The sequence below is a fragment of the Elgaria multicarinata genome, chromosome 4 (assembly GCF_023053635.1).
Source record: "Elgaria multicarinata webbii isolate HBS135686 ecotype San Diego chromosome 4, rElgMul1.1.pri, whole genome shotgun sequence".
NCBI classification, from domain to species: domain Eukaryota; kingdom Metazoa; phylum Chordata; class Lepidosauria; order Squamata; family Anguidae; genus Elgaria; species Elgaria multicarinata.
In genome coordinates this window covers 62,626,592-62,651,891 of record NC_086174.1, presented here as the reverse complement: position 1 = coordinate 62,651,891, position 25,300 = coordinate 62,626,592, and the positions used below count along the sequence as shown (strand labels likewise).

At 41.5% G+C, this 25,300-nt stretch overlaps 1 protein-coding gene across 1 annotated transcript in view; it reads right to left on the bottom strand.

The window, feature by feature from the left end:
- Positions 1-25,300, bottom strand: part of WDR27 (WD repeat domain 27) — an 88,365-nt gene that overhangs the window by 47,450 nt on the left and 15,615 nt on the right. The window contains exons 11-20 of the mRNA XM_063125659.1: positions 24,093-24,226; positions 23,071-23,138; positions 21,536-21,614; positions 15,074-15,148; positions 14,711-14,817; positions 12,964-13,053; positions 9,707-9,828; positions 7,674-7,807; positions 6,050-6,147; positions 4,742-4,863 (exon numbers count right to left, since the gene is read on the bottom strand). Of these exons, the coding sequence (XP_062981729.1) occupies positions 4,742-4,863; positions 6,050-6,147; positions 7,674-7,807; positions 9,707-9,828; positions 12,964-13,053; positions 14,711-14,817; positions 15,074-15,148; positions 21,536-21,614; positions 23,071-23,138; positions 24,093-24,226 (1,029 nt within the window). The remainder of the gene's footprint in view (positions 1-4,741; positions 4,864-6,049; positions 6,148-7,673; positions 7,808-9,706; positions 9,829-12,963; positions 13,054-14,710; positions 14,818-15,073; positions 15,149-21,535; positions 21,615-23,070; positions 23,139-24,092; positions 24,227-25,300) is intronic.

Genomic DNA, 25,300 nt, shown 5'->3' with positions numbered 1-25,300 from the left:
ATGGTCAGCTAATTTTAAAGACTGTGATGGAACAGAGTGGAAAAGGCAGTCTCTATGCTTGTAAGCACCATGTGGTTAGTGCTTGGACAAAATTATCACTTTCAATTATGTCTGAAACACAACAGGAAAACAATGTAGATGCTGGAGCAGCGATGTAATGTGCATCCATTGATTCACCAAGGTTGGGAAGCAGGCCAACATGTTCTCTAATGAAGCTCTCAAGCAGTCCCCTTGTGCAACCCAACTAGAATGCATCATAACAATCTTCACAAAGTTATGAAGTTATATAGGATGTTTGCTGTACCTGAATCAAACAAGTATAGTCACAGCCTTCATATCAAATATAGTTGGGGGAAAGTACTTGTGGTCACCAATGCAACCAGGGTTCTCAGGTTCGGTGACAATCATAGAAACATTCTTAAGGCCTGATTCAGACAGCACACCAACAGTTTGTGCTAACTGTTGTTAAGAACTCACACTATGGTCTGAATTTCCATGCTTAAAACAGGCAAATTAAGGTTTAGCGATGCTTATTAGCTTTCATTCCCATTTATAAAGCGCACAGCTTCAAATGTTCATAATTTAACGCCCATCTCCATCAACAACAGCCCCTTGAGGGGGAGCAATGTGGTTTGTCAACAGTTTATGAATTGAGATGTAACAGGCACTTCTGCAAGCACTGACGGAGTGGGGTGTGGAGGGAAGGGACTTGGTTGATGTTTGCAGAAGTTCCTGCAAGTGCCAGCTGTGTGTGTAGCATTTAGCATACCATTTCCCCAGGGGAATCCTCTTGTTATCTCCAATATGGGAGATAACAAGGGAATTCCTCTCTCCACCTCTTTCCCAAACTCACAGTAACCTCCAGGCTAAAGATCAGAGCTGGGGGAGTGGGCAGGACCTTCGGAGGGAGCCCAAGCCTCCTTGGGCTGGATGAGGCATCTTCATAAGATGGATTAAGTCCATGGGTTCCCCCTTCCTGATGCAAACAGTGATCATGGGTACATTGGGTTACTCCAGTATTTCATTGAAGTAAACATGTAAAGTGTAGGGCAGGCACATAAACATCCAGGTCACATTCATCAAAGCCAAGGAATAAGTATCTACCATTCATACTTTCCTTGTTTACTGCAGGAAAGCTGTTGTAGCCACAGCAAACAGTCGGTGCTGGCAGGTTATGAGAGCCACCTGTACCGAGGCGGAAACGTGTGGAATAGGCGACCCCAGCAGAGGTGGTGGGGTCAGTGTCCGTAATGGGATCGCCAGTTCCGTAGATTTCAGCGCCTTATCCTTCTTTTTCTTTTTATGCTCGGTACCTGCTGGCTTGGCAGTGTGAGCTTTTTTGGCAAGTTTTTTGGCGGTAGATACAGCCAAGGAATGGCCAGGAGATGATGGTTCCGACAAGCCTGTTGTTGTGGTTGACATTCCGGTTGCCCTTTTTACAGTGGCAACCTTTGAATGATCTGCAGCCTCCAAAGCTTTCTGCCACAACAGGGCGCGAAGACGGTCAAGCTCTGTGGCATTTAGTTTGCCTTGTAAATTTTGCACCAAAGCAGCAGGTTTCCACCACATGGGATTCACCCAAACACAATAAACATAAAGAGTGTCCGTCCAATGGAGGGAGTTTACTGCCACACTCAAGGCACTTACGAAAGGGGGAATTTATGGCCATGCGGTCCAACGTGACCGACAATTGAAACTATTCTAATTTAATTTTTTATATATATATGACTAATATATATATGACTAAACTACTAGTTAGGAAAAAATAAAAACAGGAGAAATCCTTACAGCACTTTGTTTTTTGAAAGAAAACACAGAAGTTCCCCCAAAGACGTCTGTCTAGAAAGGCGGTTGAAAGAGAACTGAGGAGATGGGCGGGAACCACGGACATGCACAGTGGATAGTGGGGGAGGGGTTCCCACCCAAAATGTTTCCTTCGGCTATGGAAGTTTCCCGAATGAGCTCCGCGCAGGCGCAGAGCCCATATGTATGATGCACAGAGACCACAAAGAAGAAATATCAGTTCCACCACTCCCTTTCACCATGCTAAGACACAAATGGCTACTTGTCATCTTGTTGAGCAGGTCATATGTGCATATCACGAAAGGAAATATACATCAAAATAACTTTCAAACGTTACAGATGCTTGTGTTTCCTTAGCTGTAGAGAAAACATAACCAACATATAAGGAAAAGTTTAGAAGGCTAACCAGCTCAAATCCACGAGAAAGGATGTTTCCTACTAACATTTTACCATAGGTAAACCAGGATGTGGTTCTGCACTGTGCCCTCGCCAGGCTGTACTCCATCTACCATGTCAAACTGTTTTAAACTTGCACATCCACATGCGCACCACTAATGTGGAAGGGGTTAGAGGCACGAAGAAGGGGTTGTGGAAAGCTGTTTGGAGTTACTTCCCTCCATGTGACAGATTATGTAAGTTTTAAATGGAGTTTGTTCTGCTGGAATTCTCTCTGTAGCTAACTTCTAAGAGAATGATCTAGTTTCATGTCATTAAAATAAAAAAATAAAAGTCTAAATTATAGAGTAATTAGCTTTCAAAAATGCGTTTAAATGTTTGATTTATGGATTAACAAGAAATATCAGAAACCGCAAGAACTGCTTTGCACTACTGAAACCTAGAAAATGGAATTTATTCAGACTAAATTTGGGAACTTCCCACCCACCCCGCTCCACTCCTGACTACTGCATGCCAAGCTTTAGCCAAGAGTGAGTTTTTATAGTAGTTTTATAAATACTAGAAGAAAATCAGGATTAAAATGGAACTGCTGACAGATTACTTTTTATAATAGCAATGTTGTTTTAGCTCTAATGATGCCAATCCAACTTCAGAAAAATATTTTAACCAAGATTGTGATCTAAGCATGAGTACTTGGAAAATAGGCTTAATTGAAACCAACAGGACTTACTTCCAAATAAATAAAGATCAGGGTGCCAGTGAATGTTCTCCAGCTACTTGTAAGAAACACATTGAAAAAATGCATCTACCAACCGGGAATGGTGTGGTACGTGTAACATGTCAAAGGACTAAAGAGAGTGACATGTCTCCTAGATCACCGCAGTAAAACATGGGCTGATTTAGGGTTGTGTGTGGTTTATTAACCACACCAATAACCCATCCTCATTGGGTTCACACGACCCAACTAGCTATGGCTGTGGCTTGAATATTCAAAAGTCACTTGGCATGCTCCAGCACGCACCGCAACCCATAGTGACTTAAGTAAGACATGGTGGGCTTTGGTGATCATGCAAACAGGCCTACTGACTGGAATCCAGAGAAGCTTGTGGGTGCCAGACATATGTGCACAAGGGAACCTTTTTGGTCTTTCTTCTGCCAACACAATAGCCCCACAGTGGATTTTGCAATTCAGGGGGATTTCAAGAGTAGTTTATGGGGCTAGAATGAAAAGAAAGAAAGAAAAATCTCCCACTGCACATTAAGGACAGACAAATCAGTCTCTATCTGGTCCTTGTCAATTTAGTACATATTCAATCAAAAGTCCATTCTGTCCAATTTCCACATCATTCTATGGATTTTTTAAAAAAACAAAAAATCACATTTATCGTCATACAGAACTTTGTACACATCTTTCCCTTGTATATGCATTTCATAGGCATCTTTCTCTAATATATACATTTTTGTATTCAATTAAGAAGGGGGTTGGACTCGATGGCCTTGTAGGCTGCTTCCAACTCTGCTATTCTATGATTCTATGATCTTTGAGCTAAAATCTGGATCACAAAATTAGGAGAAGTGTACAATTTGAAGAATAACCATGTTCCAACCCACATGTTAGTCCGAGAAGTGTGAACTAAGCCAATTTGCTTAAAAATGCAGGCCAAATGAAATCTTCTTCCATAACACATAGAGTCACTTGAGCATGCATAAATGCTCTGGATCACAGCAAACATATATTCAAACAATCCTGATTTATTTCATAATGTTCTGGAAACATATGTGTAAAGCCTTATGCCACAACATTGCAAATGCCTCTTGTTCCTGAGTATTCATGAGGGTGAAACATTTGATAAATGAAATGTCAAATCATCAAACTCAACGACATTGAGTCCCTCAATGAATCCGATAGGATTTCTATGAAGGTAACTGTGCTATATTGCAGCCCATGTCCTATGTATTTACTAATAGGAAACGACAATGGCACAATCCACACACAAAAGGGAGATATCATAAGTCTTGGGACAACCCTAAGGTTCTCAGAGATACAAAAAAATCTGTTTACAAAAAAACCTAAAGGGGGAAACAAAAACAGCAATGAAGGCTGAGCATGTGCAGTGGCAACAGAATGCAGACTGACTGTTGGTGGTGAGGGGAAGGAAAATGGGGCAGAATATACAAGGAATTGAATGAATATGCAAGTTAGCATCTCCAACTCACAATATCCTTCCTGCTCAACAATGATATTGCTTTGCACCATAGTACAGATCAGCTGAACTGCTCTAGCAACAGACCAGTATATGATTGAAGCAGAGAAGTAGAGCTTGTTGCTTCCCTATACTTTTGCCCCATCCATTGTATCTGGCATGTAAATTTTTAATCTTCCCAACAAAGGTAGATCCATTTTAAATATGAGCTGTGTTCCCCTTTGCAGAAGTTTGAAGTATAACAAATGTAATAGTGAAGTTATTCTTAAGTGTGTATTTTATGTTGGTTTGCATGTAGAATAAAACTGCTAATTATTATTAATAGATCTCACGCCTACCTTATTTTGACAAATCTGGTGAACGGATCTCGAATGAACATCTGTTATCACTGCTGCACTACAACCCACATTGAGGTCAAATACTTCAAGTGCTCGGTTGCTACCAGCTGCCAGTACAATATCTGTTATCTCTGTAAGTTAAAGTTCTGTTAAATCAATTCTGCATTACAAGAACAGCAATAAACACTTTCAGACCTGTTTGTATGTACATCTTGTTTAATATCTATGGGGAAATGTACACATTTAAATGGCATCAAACTATTGGCATCAAATTTCACTGAAATACATCCTTAATTTGTTTTCATAGGCAAGATTAATATTCGGTGCCTGTGCAGGAGAACGTACAGGGCATCATGGCATGGTGATAGAGCAGGGAGTGGCCAGGAAGCAGAGGTGAGACATTTTTCTCCCTCTCTTATAATACTAGAACCCAAGTTCATCCAATGAAGCTGATTAGAGGGGATTCATGGCAGATAAAAGGAAGTACTTCTTCCCATAGTGCATAATCAAACTATGGAATTTGTTACCACAGGAGGTAGTGATGGCTACTAATTTGGATGGCTTTAAAAGAAGGTTAGACCAATTCCTGGAAGAAAAGGCAATCAATGGCTACTAGTCCTGATGGCTAAGTGCAACCTCCAGTATCAGAGGCAGTAAGCCTGTATACACTAGTTGCAGGGGAACATGGGTGGGAGGGTGCTGTTGCACTGTGTCCTGCTTGTGAGTCCCTGGTCAACAACTGGTTGGCCACTGTGTGAACACAGTGCTGGACTAGATGGACCCCTGGTCTGATCCAGCAGGGCTCTTCCTATGTTCTTACAGTTGCTGAATAGATGGTCATCCTGATGAGTTCTGCAGCCTATTCTTGCACCATCATGACCGTCCACTCAAGAACCATGTGCTGGCATAATGCTGGCCTCAGTATCCTACATTTTCACTACTGTCTCAAGGTAATGGCAAAAAGATCCCTCTTCTCTTTATTGTCACACCATGATGGCCAGTGGTTTTGCCTAGCAAACCACCACACTGGCCAACACCGTTCAATAGATCGGTAGAATTAACAGCTCTGACTAAGTTGTATTATCATAATGAATATTCCCAGATTTAGGTCACTATTGATTTTACAAAATGAGAACGAATAACAGTATATTAAAGCTGGTGGCATCACTTTTTATAATAAGGTTATTATTTTTACTGCTATTATTATAGATAAGAATTACAGTTAGCTAAGGAACAAATGCCAATCGTTTTAGATCAAATGTTTCTAACTAAAATGTTGAACTCCGGTAATAATCAGCAGGAGGATACAAGAGTAGAAATCATTTACTGCTGAAAGGCTGGTAATTTCCACTGTCGAGGCCATGGGAAATTTCTGTATTGATTTGCAAATGCTCTTTGTTCTGTATCTGAAAAAATAATACGAATGACACTAAATAATCAAAAACAAAGAAATAATTTAAAAACTTTATCAAGTATCTTATAACTACAAGTTCTTGAAATCAACGTAAAAGTAACATATGTAAATATTCTTCTACATAAATGTCATTAGAAAATTCAAATCTACTTTTGATGTCAAAGTCACATGAGTTACATCATCATCATCATCATTATCATTATTATTATTATTATTATTAAATTTATGTGTTGCTTTCCACTGCAAAAAAATGTCCTGAAGTGACTTACACACAAACAGAACTCCATAATATAATAAAAAAGCCCACCAAAATCAATATGAACTATAATCACCACAATAATACAAATACAAATAAACACCATAAAACATAACCTAAAACAATACAATATAAAAAGTTAGGAACATGCCCACTGGGGCATATGGGAGAGGGTTCCCACCAAACATTCCTCAGCCATAGAAGTTTCCCAAATGCAGCTCCATGCAAGCACAGAGCCCATAGGTGTAGGAGAAAGACCATACGTGCGATGCACAGAGACCACACAGAAGAACGATACAATATGAGATGTCTTCATCAACAATACACAAATCTCTCACTGCTCCACCCATCCTCCCCCCAGCCTAGAATGAACACCACCAAAAACAACCCACAACAACTGGGTCATAACTAATGCCTGAGAAAATGAGCATGTATTTTGCCTGGCAAAGAGATGTCATTGCCAGGTGAGCTTCCTTGGGAGAAAGTTCCATAAAGGTCCATTCCTTTACTGCCACACACACCCATCCCCATCTAGTTTTCTCAGAAGGGGACAAACACAGAAAGGCCTCCGGTGACCTGACAGACAAGGACAAGCCCTGTTTCCCCTGTTTTAGCCTGCAGGTTCGCTCACTACTCCTGATTGTTGCAGGAGTAAGGGAAAGCAGGAGACACTTCCAAAATGGCAGGGGAAGCAGGCTGCCATTGCTGCACATTCTGTGCAAATAAATCTGCTGGCATAACTCCTGGCCGCTGAAAGGGTGGGGATCAATAATCCTGAATGCCAAACGGTGCTTGAGCCCCAGAACATTGGAATCGCTAGCCTCAAGGGCCACATTATACAAGTAATGGCTAGATAGAACTAAAATGGCAGGCTCAACTGCAGTCTCTCTTAGCGCAAGGAATGCTGGGATATGGGGCAGAGCATTTGGAGGGCTCAGATGCTCATCTAACAGGTTTATGGTTAGCGTGTGGTTAAGGAAACCAGGAACCTGACAGGGTTAACAGTGTCATACGCAACCATTCCACTTGTGGTTAGTGCTATTCACAGAGAAGCACAGTTAAGATAACCACAGAGCCTTCAGGGTTGTCTGAACGGGCCCATCAACGAGTAACAACAGACACACACTTGCTCTATGTCTCTAGTTATTCCACTAGTGCTTGCACAACCACTAGCAAAACACACTACCACTAGCAGAACAATGCCACCTCTTCTACTTTTTCTGCTAGTAGTACATTGGATTCTACCATACATTTTTACCTACCGTTTCACTTCATCTTTGCTGGTGTCAAGATAATATCTTAACAAGTAAAACTCTGCTCCACAAGATAATAAAATAAATGTATCGATATAATAAAACTGGGCTGATCGGATGGACTTATGAAACATTTCTTTTCCCTGAAATTAAAAATACATAATTAACATTATGTGCTGTATAACTTACCATTAGAAAATCCAGCTGGTTTCTTTACAGAATAGTTATTTTAACACAGTGGTTCCCAAAGAGGGCGGTACCACCCCCTTGGGGGAGGTGGGATTACATAGGGGGGTGTTAAGAGGCAAGGGGGTGGCAGGGGGGCACCAAGAGGCAAGGGGGCTGCAGGGGGGCGCTCGAGGTGGTCTTTTCCGAGAAGCGCCTCTCCAGAAGGTCTTAAAACCCAGGGACATTTTTATGGGAGAAGGTAGTTTGGTCCCAAGCCATTTAGGGGAAGAATCCACACATGTATTAAATTAATACTGTTTAAGAGGAGCCCTTTTAATGGTGAATTGAAATGTTTCAAAAGCACCAAAACATTAATGAAAAGACATACCCTGCTTGGTGTGCCCCTTCCCGCTGGCTGCAAAACAGAGGCGTTCGCTCTCTTTTACCTACCTGCTCTCTTTTACCTACCTACCTCGGCAAGCCTGCAGCGGGTGCTTCCCATTTAAAGGGGCTGCGCGCAGTACGGCCCCTTTTTCATTCTCAGCTCAGCTCCTCCGCCTGGCCGCCGCTCAGCCCAGGCGCCCAGACCAGCAGGATCCTGAGGAGCGTGGACCCTTTAAATGGGAAACACCCACCCCAGGCTTGCCGAGGGAGGGAAGGAAAAGAGAGCGGACCCCTCTGTTTGCAGCCAGCGGGGCGGGGCACACCAAGCAGGGTATGTCTCTTCATTAGCGTTTTGGTGCTTTTGAAACATTTCAATTCACCGTTAAAAGGACTCTTCTTAAACGGTATTAATACATATGTGGATTGAGGAGGGTCTTGTTGGCAGCACAGCTCTGGACAATTGATGGATCTAGTTAATCAATTATGTTTAATTGAATAAACTTTAAAAATGTAATTGGATTTTGAATAAATATTCAATTAACTGTTACTGTTTTAAATTTTATTGTTATTATCTTCCTTAGTGGGTCATTGAAAACCGCTATTCTGAATAATGATTTTTATAGTGTAGAGTAGGGGGCACTGGGCATGAGTTTGTGGAACCAAGTGGGCGGTTACTTGAAAAAGTTTGGGAACCACTGTTTTAACAGGTTACCTACTGTGTTAATTTTTCTGGCTAAAGACAGTTACTCTTGATTACAAATCTTGATTCACCTTACATTGTTTATTGCTGTTTACTATAATTACTACGCAAATTAGTCAGAACCCTAAGAAAAGACAATGCAATTTTGAAAATTAAGTTTCTTACAAAGAATATACAGTCTGAATGGCCCTTTGTCCCACAGTAACTGCCCTTACTAAAATTACCAGCAGTCCCCTGATTTCCAGAACTAAAGGCTTCTACTCTGTTAATATCCTTTTCAAACATTCTGCTACCTTTGATACAGATGGTAATCCTGGGTTGCTAGAGTCAACAGAGAAGTATCCAGTTCTTATGAATGAGGCCTCTACTGCTGAGAGACCTCCACTGTTGCCAGTCCTTTGGCCCTAAACAAAGTAAGTTAGGGAAAGGAAAGTCACCAGTGGGAGAGCCGGCTGGGATGTGAGCAATGCCTCTAAATTCCTAGTAGGGCCGTTAGGAAGCCTCATGGACCTGCATCATGCACACCAGTCTAGTAACCATTCTAAGATGCTGGAGAACTTCAGGGGGTCGGTACTTGGTTCATAAATTGCTTGAATTACAACCTGCAAAAACATATTATGAGCCTAATTCCAGTGCCTTCACTATTAGTAACTAAAACTATTGAGCTATAATTGACATTTTTTCAGATGCTAATGGGCATTATATTCCAAATGCATATAATCAATATGATTTGGGGCTGCATACAGGACAGAACCACAAATCTACCCAGCTTGCATGAGCTATTTATTACCAGACATAAAGCAGGTTCTGCACTGCTGACTGACCAGATCCTTAATGTTCTGTCTTCAGAAGATGAAACAAGCCAATTGTTGTCATGGCTCCAACCAACTGAATTAATAGCACCATCATGCCCTAATAAAAATAAAGAAAATACATTCTAAAAAGCAGGTTTATCATAGAGTCATATTAAATCATAAGGTATTTTTATCCAGAAATATCACCATTCATTTTACAATGTTTGGGTGTGTTTTTCAAATCAGATATACCCACAAATATGGGCTTTAGAGGTCTTAGATTAAAATGTATATATGGATTTATTTCCTCTCACCCATAAGGAGAAGAAAACATTTGCATAGGTATGTTCTCTTCCTTCTGTTGCAGTGGACTACTGGGTTAGGCCTATGTAGGGAGGACTGTGATCCATCTGGAAACTGCAATCTCTCTTAGATTACAAAATTCCCAATTCCAAAGTAGTAGACCACTTTGGAAAAATTAGGACCAGCAAATGGTGTGTATCACCCATCCAAGATATATACTAAACAAGGTTGGCTACATTATTTCGGCATCCAAGACAGAAAATCCTACAAACACCTCTCTCTGGGAATAAAAATACAATAATAGTACATCAAATAACTTGTGTTGACCTTTCATGACACCCAAAACCAGACGCCCGAAGCAAATGCCTCAGTATTACTAAGGTAAGGTGAGATCTGGGAACAATCAGACTGTTCACCCTAACAGGAGAGACAAAGTGGAAATTCACCAAGCTTACCAATGAATCCCTTTTCTTGTGTTGTGGCATGCAATTTAATTTCACCCTTCCAACTGGAATTCCTCCATATTGGAATAAGTATCCTCATGCTATATACAGGCCGCATGCTTTTTCCCTCCCTATACAGTATTCTCCAACTGGTGCCCTCCAGTTGTTTTGGACTTCAATTCCCATCAGCCCTAGCCAACTTGGGCAGTAGTCAGAGATTATGGGAGTTACAGTCCAAAACATCGGAAAGGCACCAGGTGGGAAAGGCTGCCTTAGAGTAGCAATGGTTTCAGCCTTATAGCAACCAGGTAACAACAACAATGGTCCAGAAACCAGCTGTTACAGAGGGGAAGAGAGGAGGCTGGATTATATCACCTCTCCATTTCCCCTTCCCCACTTGGTCAGAAGGGTCAGCTTTTTGAAAATCTGCCCCACCCATGTATGCTCTGTTAGAGTGGAGTCAGAGTGTTACTGCATCATTTCCAGTCACCCATCCAATTATTTTCCATTATTATTATTATTATTATTATTATTATTATTTATTTGTATCCCGCCTTTTGCCCAATGCTGGGCCTCAAGGCGGCCATCAATTATTACCCATCAATTATAGCATAATTCAAATATGCAATAATTAAAAAGCCTTAAAATAATCCTTTTAGTTAAGAAACATCTCTTATAAAAAAAATCTAACCTATGCAGCAATATTAAGTCAGCGAGAGGAACTATGGATAGCCATAAACGGAATTTAATGGTAACATTCCTTAAAAGATCTTTATATGTACAATATCTGTGCAAAATAACACAATTGCTTAATATCAAGTTTAATATAAAAATACTTAAAAAGCAATTAACTGTGCTAAAACAGTATCTTCCTTAAATGATATTATTTTTATTGTGTTTGATTACAAGGAATATAGAAAAATAAAATAACAAACTCTCATAACGAAAGATACAATTTGATGTTATATGCACTGGAGTTCTGATTAGCAAACACAGAAAACAATAAACTTCTGTTGATTCCAACAGGAGACAGGACTTATAAAACAGTTAATATAACAACTGAAAGTTAACTATGTTACTAATTAATTCTTCAATTCTATAAACTGTAAAGAAATTCAAAATGAAAACACACACCCCATTTTCATGTTATTTCCCAAGGTGAAAATTGTTTATGTTAAGATATTTAAAGGTCCTAGGCTGTCCCCTAGTGCACATCACTAAAATTTTACTTTGCAATGTATTTCATTTGTAGGAATTCTCCATTTTGGTCACAGCCAATTTCTCTAAGTTAAGAACAAATGGTATGAGCCTCCCAAGTGTAATATCCCCTCCCCAATTCCTGTGACATTTTAGTGGGGTGAACTTTGGAGATTGGGGCAAACATATCCCCAGTAGTGACCCACAGCTGGGTGCACAGGAAGGGTTTCCCTTACGGCTCTTTAAGATCACCACCATCCCACACTAAGACACACATGTAATGCTATGTGCACCATAATGCATCCGATCTTTATCTAGAACTGGAGGTCCACAAGGGCCTCTCACAGGGCAATCCTACCATCTTATCTCACACACTACGTATGCCTTATGTATAGAAATCCCTCCCACTTGCACAGCCAGGTTCGCCAATCATCAACATCAGAGTTAGCAGCATTTGCAGGAAGTGCAGCTGATTCGGATGCTGCATGGTGGTAGACTCAGGGCCCTCGTTCTGCTGCAAGTGAGCCAGGAGGAGCCAAGCACTCTCTTCAGGAGAGGAAACTCAAACCAGGTCCTGCACACAAACCAAACAGCAACACTGCTCACTCTACCAGTTGGCGAGGGAGTGCCTGATAGAGCAAGAAACCTTTGGTCCCAGTCTCCATACAGCACAGGACAAATAACTTAATATGTTTAAAAAGTATTTGGTGTGGTCACTTTAACACCAGGCACCTTATATGCATGGCTTTTCAATTGTTCCAGTCATTTTAGTAGGAACAGAATTGAGCCCCAAAGCCACAACAGTTTTTTCAGTCAACTAAGAAGTGGGTGGGGGCTGAAAAACCACATGGCAACTCAAACCTTGTCATTGTTAAGGACTACCTGAAACTTGGAGTTGTAGAAGAATGCCATGAACGTTTATTTAAAATATTCAGTGCTGCTGGGGTGTTTGATCCCATCTGATGACGGAGAACTAAATCTAGTTATGCTTGCTCGAATTTATCAGCTTGTGGTAATATATAGATGGGCCAGAGTATTGCAGCTCAGATCCTATTAGGATGCAATCCTATGCAGGTTTAGACAGAAAATAGTCTAGAACTCCCAGCATTCCCCAGCCAACCATTTGGGGTCTTCTAGGATTTTTTCTGTCTAAATATGCAAAGGAGTGCACCTTAGAAATTAAAAAGTAGATTAGAAAAAAATTAAAAATCTGGGAATCAACAACTTAAAATACAATATCTTGTGTCAATCATGGTCCACATGAAGGACAGAAAAGAGTAGCTAAGATGAAAAGAGTAGAATTAATTTACCTGAATAAACAGTTGGTGTTCCTGTAAGGTTGGAATTAAACGCCAGCAAAGTTTTGTCAGCTAAGCCACAAGCCAATAATTCTCCATCCCCTATAAGAATAATGAGTATAGGAAGTTAATGCAGTAATTCTAAATAAAAAATATACTGAAGAGTAATAAATAAATAAATAAATACTGCAGTTATATATATTGCATTTAAGGTATATATCTATATATCTTTATATAACAGCCTTAAAAGTAGCAATAGTGCTACAAAAAAGAAAAGGCAGCGAGGAAGAATTGTTGCTAGTTCTTTAGCCATGGAGATTTTGTATCAGTTAGCGGTGTAAAATGAAAAGGCTCAGCTAATTTATGTACTACTAAATACAAAAAATGAAAATTCAATAAACGGAAAGAGAAGTATGGAAAAATTCTTTGCAATTCCACACAGATGCCATCCTCATTGCTCTATAAGCTCTAAAAGTTAATTCAGGCAACAAGTTTTGTTTTGCTTCAGTAATATTAATTTCCTTGCCTTCAAAATTCAAGGGGACTAGATCTGAAAGAGCTGTAACTGGGTTAATAATCTGCAATTTGTTATCACTGTCATCAATATTCTAATTGTGATCTCTGATCTGGAATATAGTATTCTATATCAGAGCAATTAATTGTGTATGTTCTAATAGCAATCTCCGACTTTCACATAAGACAATCAAAGAGACTATTTGGTGGAAGAGACCTCACTCGGAAGGAGTTGGTTATAGTTGATTGAGGGGCATGAGTAATCTGTCTGACTTCATGTTAAAGGACAAAAGCCAAAGAATCAACCAGGGGAGTTGTCAAGCTGAGGAAATTTGAACTGGCAATACCTGTTGGGTATTGTCATCTCCATGGACCATTTTGCTGGGGAACACGGTTGTGAGGGTGCTTTTGCATTCATGTCCTGCTTCTAGTTTTTCCATGGGCAGCTGGTAGGTAATTGTGTGAACAGAATGCTGGACTGGATGGACCCTTCTTATGTTCTGAGGGGACCTACTGTAAGGTCACCAAGAAACCACTCTGCTCCAATGTGAGTTGTCCCAACTGAGATGGCTCACAAAAGAACCTACATACAGTAATGGGGAAGGAGAAAGCAAAGGAAGAGAAGGATGCAATCTGAGCCTGTTCTCCCTTGGTCCCAACTCAATCATGATGTATCTCAGGTCTCCCAGTACTTCTAACACGTTCTTGTTCTGAATGAGAGACTGGATGCGTAAGGAAAAATTACCAATGTGAAGTTCCATACAGTTGATTTCTCAATTAAGCTAAGCCGTCAACTGTAACGTGTGCAATATTAGGACACTGACATCTATCCACAGCAGAGATGGTGTATTTAGAATATATGCTTAGTTGAGGTGATACAGTTTAAATAAGATGCTAGCCACATGGAATACCACACAGCTAAAGTTTTGGTGGGGTTTTTTAAGCCTGACGTCAAGATTAAACTCAATCTCACAAAAAGTATGGAAGTGCTTGATTAGATTAGTAGAATTGGCTCTTTGCTCACAAGGCTACATTCCTACACCCATTTATCAGGGAGTAAGTTCTATGGAAATCAATGGGACTTTCAAGCAGACATGCATAGGAGTATATAATCAATGCCCCAAATCAAGGCAAGCTTGCTGTCTGAATTAACCCTATTAAGTCTTATGATAATCAACATTATTTTTAACATTTTTATGTTAAGGCGTCTAATTCATAAACCACGGAAAAGTAGGTTTTTCTGTACCTGAATACTGAATACAACATACTGAAGTTGATTTACCAGCTACAGTAATCAGTCTCTCAGATTTTGTTGGAGGAGATTCTGCAAGTGGATATTCTTCTTTATTTCTTCTTCAAGAATAAAGAAATAATATGGGAAAAGTTAAACGGATAAAAGAACAAATTGTGATACATACAAACATTTATTAAAGAAAATGTAATATTCCCCTGTATTCATATGCAAGTTTAACTAAAAGTTACACATTGCTGAAGTTTTTTTTTTTTAAAAAAAACCCACCTTTTCTTTGTTTCAGGATTTCAGGATAATGCTAATACTGCTTAGGTGTTTAAAATACTTTTGGTTCCACAGATCCATTGTATTACTTACCGTTTGCAACTTCTCTTGCACTTCAATGTCAAACTGTTTTGCTTTCCTTTAGTGTTTGGAGAAAACATGGTCATTCTGCAAGGGAAAACAAAGGGCACAACTAAAGATGATAGCGCTTAGGGTCAAACTGCACCAGACATATAAATAGTGACAATGGGAGATTCTCCTCCAAAGCAAATGCCAGATTCAGAGAAAGAATTTTGTTCAGGACTACAGCAGGGTAGGAAACTCCTCCGTGGCTGCTCTGTTCCTGTTGATTATCAGCTCCCCTCCACCTCAACTAACACAATTCTCTTTTTTAAAACAACAGCAACAAATAAATCTGCTGGCTAGATGAAAAGGTACATTTAGCATCACATCTAGTTTGGCCTTTAGAAATGACCATAGAAGTTCCTTGATTTAATTTAAATCTTGATGCTTGATTTAATTTAAATCTTTTGCCCATTAGATACAAGAGAAATTCGTGTAAACATGAGAACAGACCACTAAATACCCAGTAACTTCATTTTCTATGGATTATGCCATGATTGTAAAGCATCTTTGTTTTAATATAACACTGGATTGGATCCAAAGATTCTCTTCCTCCAGAGAGGAAGCGTCATCTGTCAGAGGAAGAGAATATTTAGATGCATCCCACTTGGTATAAGCAGCCTTGAGTGCTTGTAATGAGCAATATGAAGTAACTGCCTTAGCATAGGAACATCCCAAAATCTAAGTTACACAGAAAAGCAAAATGTGATTCTAAAAGAAGAAAACTTCAGGAAACATGCAGAATGAAGTCCTGGACACAGTGTCTCAACCTTTATTGTCAAAATCTTTTTGCGCCTTTATGGTTGCAAAGGTATACTTCAAAGTGTATCGGCAATGCCTGCTGAAACCAGACAGATAGCTGAAAAAAATCTTCAGTGCTTAAGGACAAGGATTCAGTGAACTACATATTTCCTGGCCTTAACCCACCTTATTTATTTATTTTAAATAAATAAGATCATTTATTTAAAACCAAATAAATTATGCAGAATGAAAGATTGCAGACAATGGTATGCAGGTTTTGCTTAATCTGCATAATTTATACAGGTCAGGTCACAGAATTCAATTCTTTTAGTACAGAATTTGAAGGGACTGGGCTCAGAATTTCAATTTTGCGCTGTGTACAAAGACTCAGGATATATCTACTTAAAATTGTGAAAGATTGCAAAGTATTACAGAAAAAGGAAAATTGGAACTTACAGTAAATTTCCATTCTCAGGGGTTCCAGGTTGGGGCAGTCTATACATTTGGGAAGTGAGTCCTCCAGATTCGTAGACAGGGCTCCGGCATGAAGCAACACTAAGGGGAGAGGGTTCCCCTCAGCTCCAAGCCCAAGCCCAGAGCCTGGAAGAAAACCCCTTAGCCCTAACAAGGGAAAGGTATATATACAGAACACAAGAAACCCATTCAGCAGTAGAAGTGCACTTGCTGGTGCACACTAAAGAAAATCATTAGGAAATCCCACTGGACTCAGAATCTCTAAGTTCGAAACTGACAATTCAGACATCCCAAAAGCACAAATCAGTGAGTACTGGCTCATGCTTTTGCCTCTGACTGTTCAGATGTTCCCTCTCTCTCTCTTTAATGAGTGAGGAGACTGCCCCACCCCAGAACCACTGAGAAGAGGGTCTTGCACTCCTTATGCTTGAATTACTATTTCAAAGGAAATAGTACACATTTCTGCAAGCCACACCAGCCCCTTGGTTTTCCAGTGAACTGGCAGCATTGAAACGAGTGAGACGGAGGCTAGAGCGACTTGGCGGAAAACTCAGAGTGAATCTGATCGAACACAGGCTAGAGCCTATTTGAAGGCCTACTCTGTGGCAATTCGGGCAGCGAAAAACCTTTTTTTCTCTGCCACTATTGCATCTGCAAAGAGCCGTCCAGCAGAGCTGTTTCGGGTGGTCAGGGGCCTTCTACACTCTGGCCCCCAAAAAGTGATTTCAGACCTTTCAACAGCCTGCTGTGACCAATTTGCCCAGCACTTTGCAGACAAAATCGCTCGGATCCGCTCTGACTTGGATGCTATTGTTGATACAGACCCAGTGGATGTAACTTTGGCACCTGCTTGTCCAGTATTATTGGATACCTTTCAATTTGCACAGTCCGATGATGTGGACAGGGTCCTTGGATTGGTGAGAGCCACCACGTGTATACTAGATCTTTGCCCTTCCTGGCTTATAAAAGCTGCCAGAGGGGGACTGGCTGAGTGGGTAAGTGGAGTGGTCAATGCCTCCCTTCGCCAAGGAAGGGTCCCAGCCTGCTTGAAGGAGGCAGTGGTAAGACCCACACTGAAAAAGCCCTCCTTGGCCCCCACTGTATTGGATAACTACCGGCCAGTCTCCAACATCCCATTTTTGGGCAAGGTACTGGAGCGTGTGGTGGCCTCCCAACTCCAGGGATTCCTGGATGAGACAGATTATCTAGATCCATTTCAATCTGGCTTCAGGCCTGGTTATGGGACAGAAACAGCTCTGGTCGCCTTGGTGGATGATCTTCGCTGGGAACTGGACAGGGGGAGTGTGTCCCAGCTGGTTCTGCTGGACCTTTCAGCAGCGTTCGATACCATCGACCATGGTATCCTTCTGGGCCGCCTTGCTGGGATGGGTCTTGGAGGCATTGTTTTACAGTGGCTCCATTCCTTCCTGGATGGACGGACCCAGAAGGTGGTACTGGGGGACTTCTGTTAGACGCCTTGGCCGTTGGCCTGTGGAGTCCCTCACGGCTCTGTTTTGTCCCCCATGCTATTTAACATATACATGAAACCATTGGGAGAGGTTATCCAGAGTTGTGGGGTGTGGTTCCACTAGTATGCTGATGACACCCAACTCTACTACTCCTTTCCAACCAATTCCAAGGAAGCGGTTTCTGTGCTAAACCGGTGTTTGTTGGCAGTAATGGATTGGATGAGGGCAAACAAATTGAAGCTTAATCCAAATAAGACAGAGGTGCTCCTGGTCAGTCAAAAGGCAGATCAGGGAACAGGGATTCAGCTTGTGTTGGATGGGGTTGAAGACACAGGTCCACAGCTTGGGTGTACTTTTGGATTCAGCTCTGAGCCTGGATGCCCAGGTTTCGGCGGTGGCCAGGAGTGCATTTGCACAGTTAAAGCTAGTGTGCCAGCTGCACCCATTCCTAGAGATGTCGGACCTGGCCACGGTGACACATGCCTTAGTTACATCCCGATTGGATTACTGTAACACGCTCTACGTGGGGCTGCCTTTGAAGAGTGTTCTGAAACTCCAGCTGGTTCAAAGAGCTGCAGCCAGATTGTTGACCGGGGCTGGTTACAGGGAGCACACAACTCCCGTTAAAACAGCTCCACCGGCTTCCAGTCTGTTTCCGGGCACAATTCAAAGTGCTGGTTATGACCTATAAAGCCCTATATAGCTTGGGTCCAGGTTATTTGAAAGAATGTATTCTCCCTTATGAGCCTGCCCATGCTTTGGGATCTTCTGGAGAAGCCCTTCTTTCGGACCCACCATCTTCACAGGTGCGCTTGGTGGGAACATAGGAGAGGGCCTTCTTGGTGGCTGCTCCGGTGCTCTGGAACTCTCTTCCCAGGGAAGCTAGGCTGGCTCCCTCCTTGATGAGCTTTCGGAAGCAGGCTAAAACATTTTTGTTCCAGCAGGACTTTGGAGAATAATCTGGCCCTCCATCTATGTTAATGTCTTATAATTTTGTTGTGTATTTTAAATGTTTATGGTTTTGTTCCCCCCCCCCCCAATGTATGTTTTAAACATTGCAAGGCCACCTTGAGGCCCAGCATTGGGCAAAAGGTGGGATATAAATAAATATAATGATGATGATGATGATGATGATGATGATGATGATGATGGAGAAGAATGGCATCATGTGAATGTTATAAGAGCCCTCCATTTCCTCAGGGTTCTAAAAAGTGTAAATATTGTTCATATGTCCTGGACAATCTTCTTTGATTTCTGGGGTTTCTATGGCTACTTGGATATGAGACTTCTGTCCGACATATCTGTCCCATTGAAAGGCACTCCAGATCATTCCTTGAAATGTTCTGAACTTTCCACAGACTATAGGAACTTGCCATCAGTTGAATCAGCATATGGGACAGAAATCTGTTGACCTGCCCATACAATAGGCACTATTGCATCAATGGTTTTGCCCTTCTCTGATGCAGCCTTTGATCGATGTGTCTTCAGAAAGTATGTGTCTAGCATATGAGAGAACATAATCCCACTCCAGGGCTGTACTGCTTTTCTATAGCTCAGATGTATAGACTGTATCACTCCAGAATGTACTGTAAATTTCCATTCTCAGATCTATAGAACAACTTAATATTGCAATTAAATGCTGTATATGTGGAAGACATATAAAAATAACCTTTTCCTTGTTGAATCCCAGGATGGTATCTAAGGTTGACATCCAGCACTTTGAGGATCTGTGCTGAGCTTATATTTATTAATTCAGTACTAACTAAATGAGTTCAGTTCCGGGACACACACTTTACACATAACATCAGCTTCGACTGAATGGATAAATACATTTGGATCCTGAGTGGGAATTGCTGAAGTCCAGAAGTTGTCATATCTGTATCAGAGGAAGAGAGCTCTCAGCTATATTTAAAATGGAGCAGTAGTCTCTAAGACAGGCAAGACAGGCTCAAATCTTTCCAACTCCTTCCCTGAACAAGACCAGAAGATGATATTGTGTGGTAAGGGGAAAAAAATCAACTCTTTTTTAGGGATAAGGACCCCCATAAACTATACATTTATATAAAGTTGCTTGGGGATGAAAAGAGATAAATGGAACCTTCTGGTTTAGAAACAGTTGTGGAGATTGTTTTTGAGGGATCAACAGATGCCATAGAGATCTGACTCCTGGCATCACTACTGTTGCTCCACAATGAGAACTCAACCATTATTAATTTCTTTTGCAGTAATGAACCTCCTGATTCTTGAAGGGGTTGAATACTGCCATTCTTAGGGGTCCCATTAAGTGACCATTGCATGGCTCTGGGACTCAATTGGTAAGCCCAGGTTCTGCAGGAACTTGCCTTGAAGTTCAGCTGAGATCTTCTAGTGTTAAAGGCTGAAACCTAGTTCAAGGAAAATACAACAAACTGCCCTTGTAATATGGCAGCTGCAAGGCTTAGTCCTTGGAGAGTGTTTTCTGTACCCACTAATCAGCTGGTGTCTGAAGTTACTCCAGTACAAGCTGCTAAGCAGTTCTCATTTCGAGGTCAGGAATCATCGCATTAAATATCTGAGTGATTTCATAATCTCTCTTATTTCCTTTCTTCACCAAAGATGGGAAATATCTGGCTACGTGGGTAGCATGTATGGTTAGCTTTCTTGCACAGAAAAACACCTTCTCCCATTAGTTTCCAAAAGGACTTTAACTTTGATCAGCATAGCCATAGCAAAAAGATAATAAAATATGAGACATCCAAGAAAATATGAGTGAAACATCTAAAATCTCTAAGGTCTTTAAGGGAAATATCCAGCTTTACAGTATTTCCGAGATCTTTCTCCATGAGGAAGCTACAGACCTAGGAAATACATCTTCTGAAATGTCCATCTTAAGAACATTAAATAATTATTTTTAGCATTATGGTATTTAACGTATTTGAGTCCTTTACAATGTAGAGGTTAATTAGGCCAGGAGAAAACAATGTTGTCAAAACCACTCTGACTGCCCCATGGTCAAGAAGGGATCTGTACCCAGATCTCTCCAGTAAAAGTGCAACACACCAGCCACCAAATTACTCGTGCTTTGTGCAGGAAGGCAGCGTGTCAAGCAAGACTTGCTACTGGGGAGTATAGGGGGTGGGGATGTACATCTTACCAGCCTCTTTTGGTTTGGCACTGGCTCCTTTCCTACTCTGGAAAAGAAGCCAACTGAGGCAGCTGTGCCAGGAGTGGAAGGCCAGGAGTGGAAGGCCAAAACTTTGCCAGGAGTGGAAGGCCAAAACCCAAGGAACGTTCTTTCCTCAGGAATGTTCTCCTCATCTCAGCAACACTCTCAGGTTTTGACAGTTGCAGCACAATCAAGGATGGCCTGAGCCCCTGCCTGAACACGTGGATGTCTCCCACAATTGAATAACCTGCTTTCCTACAATTCAAAAGGTACTGCAAGGCCTCAACGTCAAGCCATGCCAGAAACCTGTTACCTGCTAGCCAAACAGGTCTGCTCCCAGAGCTGAGTTGAAGCCCTTCCCCTTGGTGTTGTTTCTTGCTAGAGCCCTGACTGCCACCAGGACGAGGCGCTTTCCAAAAGTAGAGACTCCCCCACTCTGTAACCCCTGAGAATGAAAATATTCAGTAAGTTCAAATTTTCCTTTTTTTTCCCTGTAATAATTTGCTGTCTGTCACAATATATAGACTGTCCCACCTGCATTTTTTCTGCATTTAATAGATATTAAAATACTTGAAATAATGTTACCACTACATTTCTACTCACTGTGGTTCTGATGTATAACCCGATGACTTAATTTTGTTATGGAAAACCAGTGGCTGGTCTTTTACTGGGTTCCTTACACCTGAGTTTATAGAAAACCAGTAGTTAAAATGAGAAATGAACACTACAACCAAGTAACAGTAAATAAATGCATTTAGCAAACATAGCGTTACTAATACACTTTGGAAATCTCAGGCAGCAGATGCTGAGGAATGTGGAGCAGTGGCAAGTCACCTCAGGCAGAGCTAAGAGGATGGAGCTGTGTATGCTACACAGTCTGTCCTGCACCCGCCCTCACCCTCCATTAGCCTGATGTCCTCAGATGTGGTGGAGGATGCTGCCCCCATCTTGAGTATTGACGTAAAACTCAATTTCCAGTTTGGCTGGTTTCTGTACATAGAATGGGGACAGGCGCCATCTTGTCCTTTGCCACAGGCAGCAAAATATCTTGGACCAGCCCTATCAATGAGTGCAGGGAAGCACAGTTGCATTGCACTGGCTTGTATTTCATTCCTTCCTATCAGTGAGGTAAGGAAGCAGGACACCTGATCAAGCAGTTAGTGACATCCAGCTGCAAACTGCCCTGCTTACATCCACTGTCTTCCAAGAGGGGAAGGGGAAGGGGAAGGGGAGCAGGCTGGGTGGACTGGTTGTGATGTGACTCAAAATGAGCATAAGGGGCATCCTTTGAAATGCTTGATCTGATGGCTTCTCCTTTTCCCCTGAGGAGGCGCAATGGGAAAGAGGAGAAGATAAAGGAAAGCCTAGAACAAAAGGCCTAAAGGCCAGTCCCAAATAAGGGTTGAAGAGCAGCAGAGAAACCCTGTTCTTCACTAGAAGGCAGAGCCAGAATACTGGGATGGTCCTCCTTTCCAGGAAAGATAAACCATTTCATTTTAGGCCTGCCTTTTAACTGAAAGGATTTAGCTCTTTGCTGCCTGCTCCTCTGCCCTGCTGGTCAAGAAACACACAGAGCAATAAACCCAAATGTAAAGAACTGTAATCTGAAGCACCACATGCTCATACATTTTAAGACTTTAAGAAAGGGAATTAAAAATGCAGTGTCAACTACAAGAGGAATGAAACTTTAATGTGTTGAGTGGAAATGGGAAAGGGTATTCTAACATAGAACGAAGTACGTTTCTAAAGTGCCAAGTTGATTTAGAGCGTCAGCAGATGAGCATTTCATGGCACGCTCTTGACTGGCCACTCACAGTTCTTCATGGGACTTTTAAACAATGCAGTGTTCCCCCGTGCGTCTCCCGCTCCTTCTGTTCTTTTTCCATCACAAAAATGACTCAGAAAATCCTATTTTGGGGGGATATAACGATACTTGCCACCATTTCCTGCTGTTTGCAGGAGCAGAAAACGCCCACTGAATGGGCCACGTGGACTTTGCTTCCTTCCTCTTTCTTCCCCATGTGAAGAAAGAGGAAGCTGTTCGTTCCCACTGTGGGACAGAAGCAGGAGGCAAAGCAACAGTAGGGAAACACAATTACCCCCTGTCAGATGAGCCTCTTAAAGTTTACCAGATTTACCTTTTTTATTTCCAAGTTTGCTTTTTTCCTTCTTTGGGCACAAGGGAGAGTTTGGCAGAAGAGAGCACCTAAAATCAACAAACCATATATATTAATAAGAAATTCTCACCATAATTCATGAAGCCAGTGTGGTGTAGTGGTTAAAGTGTTGGACTGAGAGTCAGGAGATCCGGGTTCTAGTCCCCACTCAGCCATGGAAACCCACTGGGTGACTTTGGGCCAATCACAGACTCTCAGCCCAACCTACCTCACGGGGTTGTTGTTGTGAGGATAAAATGGAAAGGAGGAAGATCACGTACACCGCCTTGGGTTCCTTGGATGAAAAACGGTGGGATATAAATGTAATAAATAAATAATCAATAAATTTATAGAGAAGTGATACTGGTGACTTCAATAGCACTTCTTCAGAATAATTGGGGCACCATGGACTTACAATAGTATCATATCCGGTATCATATTCCTTTATGTCATACCACTTTCCTTTACATGTACATTTAAAAAAGTATAAACAAAAAGATAGGCTTGCCAGTCCAATATAAAAATGCACTAATGCAATGTACTAACTGAGTGTCTAAGATGCAAACCAAGAGGTTTCTGGTTCGAATATCTTCTCTGCCATGAACTGACAAGGTGGCATTAAGCAAACCACTCTCTCCTGGGCCATTTCTACACCTAAGGATTATCCCAAGAAAATAGAGGGATCGTCCCTGCCTGCTCCCGGGATCCCCTGTATGTCATTTGGATGCACAGGGATGATCCCGGGACAATCCTGGGGGGAAAGGCAGGTGTAGAAACGGCCTTAGTCTCAAACCCCCCTTCTGCAACTGACCTATCTTACTGGGCTATGGTAAGGATTACTCAGATGGTATACATAAAGTGCACTGAACACTCAATTTTTTTATAGATATATGTTACCACTGCTGCAACACATTAATCTGACATGCTTTAATTATTCAATCAAATTTTAGATCAGTTTATATTTTAACCTATTACTCTGCAATAAAAGTGAAATGATTCTTTACCTGGCAACAACTGAAAGGGCTTTCTCCCTTCCACTTACAAGGAACTCACTCTGCTGGGATCTCAACAGGGCAGTAACATTAATCTCCAGTAAGGCAATTCTGTTCTCAAACATTGAAGTTAGCAAACAGAAAACCTGCGGAGACACGTCCATTAAGTATTTCTCCCATCATAGTTAACATCAGTACCAAAGCATCATTGGCTTGTATCTTGTCATCAGAGATCTGCACATCAAACGGGGCTTTCTCATTTCCTTCTTCCTACTGCAACCCCATGAACTGCCCCTCAAACCCGCCTTCATTAAGATTGGGGGTCTCTCTGGAACTATGGCATGCAGGGCTGCAGCAGGAAGGGGAAATTGGTGAAAATCAGTGACCCTCGCATGAGGCACCTTTGCTCTTTCGGTGCCATGCATGTGTCTTTTTGGCACGCCAGCTGCAAACATACCATCCTCACGCTGATTCATTCTGGGAAATCCGTAGAGTACTAATTTTCACTTCTTTGCATACTTGAACTTCAGATAAGGAAATCATAATAACTGTGACTTAGCTTTACCTTCATAACACAAAGGCAGCCATATACCCCACACCAAGAGTTGCTAAGCAGACATCTCACTTCTTTCCAAACGCTGCCTTGTGTTTTGGAGGACTCCTAGTGCTAGCAATCAGAAGACATTGTGCAGCTGTTCCATCTTTTTCTCCTTAATGAATTTTTATTTGTTTTTGTTTTTTGCTTTTGCATTAAGGGAAAAAGACAGAAGAAACTGTAAGAAAAGACAAGAGAGACACGAGGAACGGACAATGTTGACTGAACCCCATTCAATCTCCGTGAATAAGACAGGGCAAAGGCATCATCTGTAAGCACCCCAGGGACACTGCTAGGCCTGGGCCCATAGGACCCCTGCCCTAAATACTTTCTTCGGGGCCCCAGATTCTACATAGTCCTGAGTGAGCACTGGTGCCAATGAAAGTTATTTTTTCCTAAATTTAATTGACATGAAGCGGGCAATTTTCAAGGAGGATTGAAGCTGAAGTGGGAAGGGTTAACTCTCCCTTTCTAACAGGTTGCAACCAACTCTCTAAAGAAATCTTGCCCTGCATGGCAATTAAATTAGAAAAAAAATCTCATTGATTTGGGATGATCTGGGTCAAGATACAAATTCATGGAAGAACGTATTTTATTTGGAATTATTGGGATTATAAATTAATTG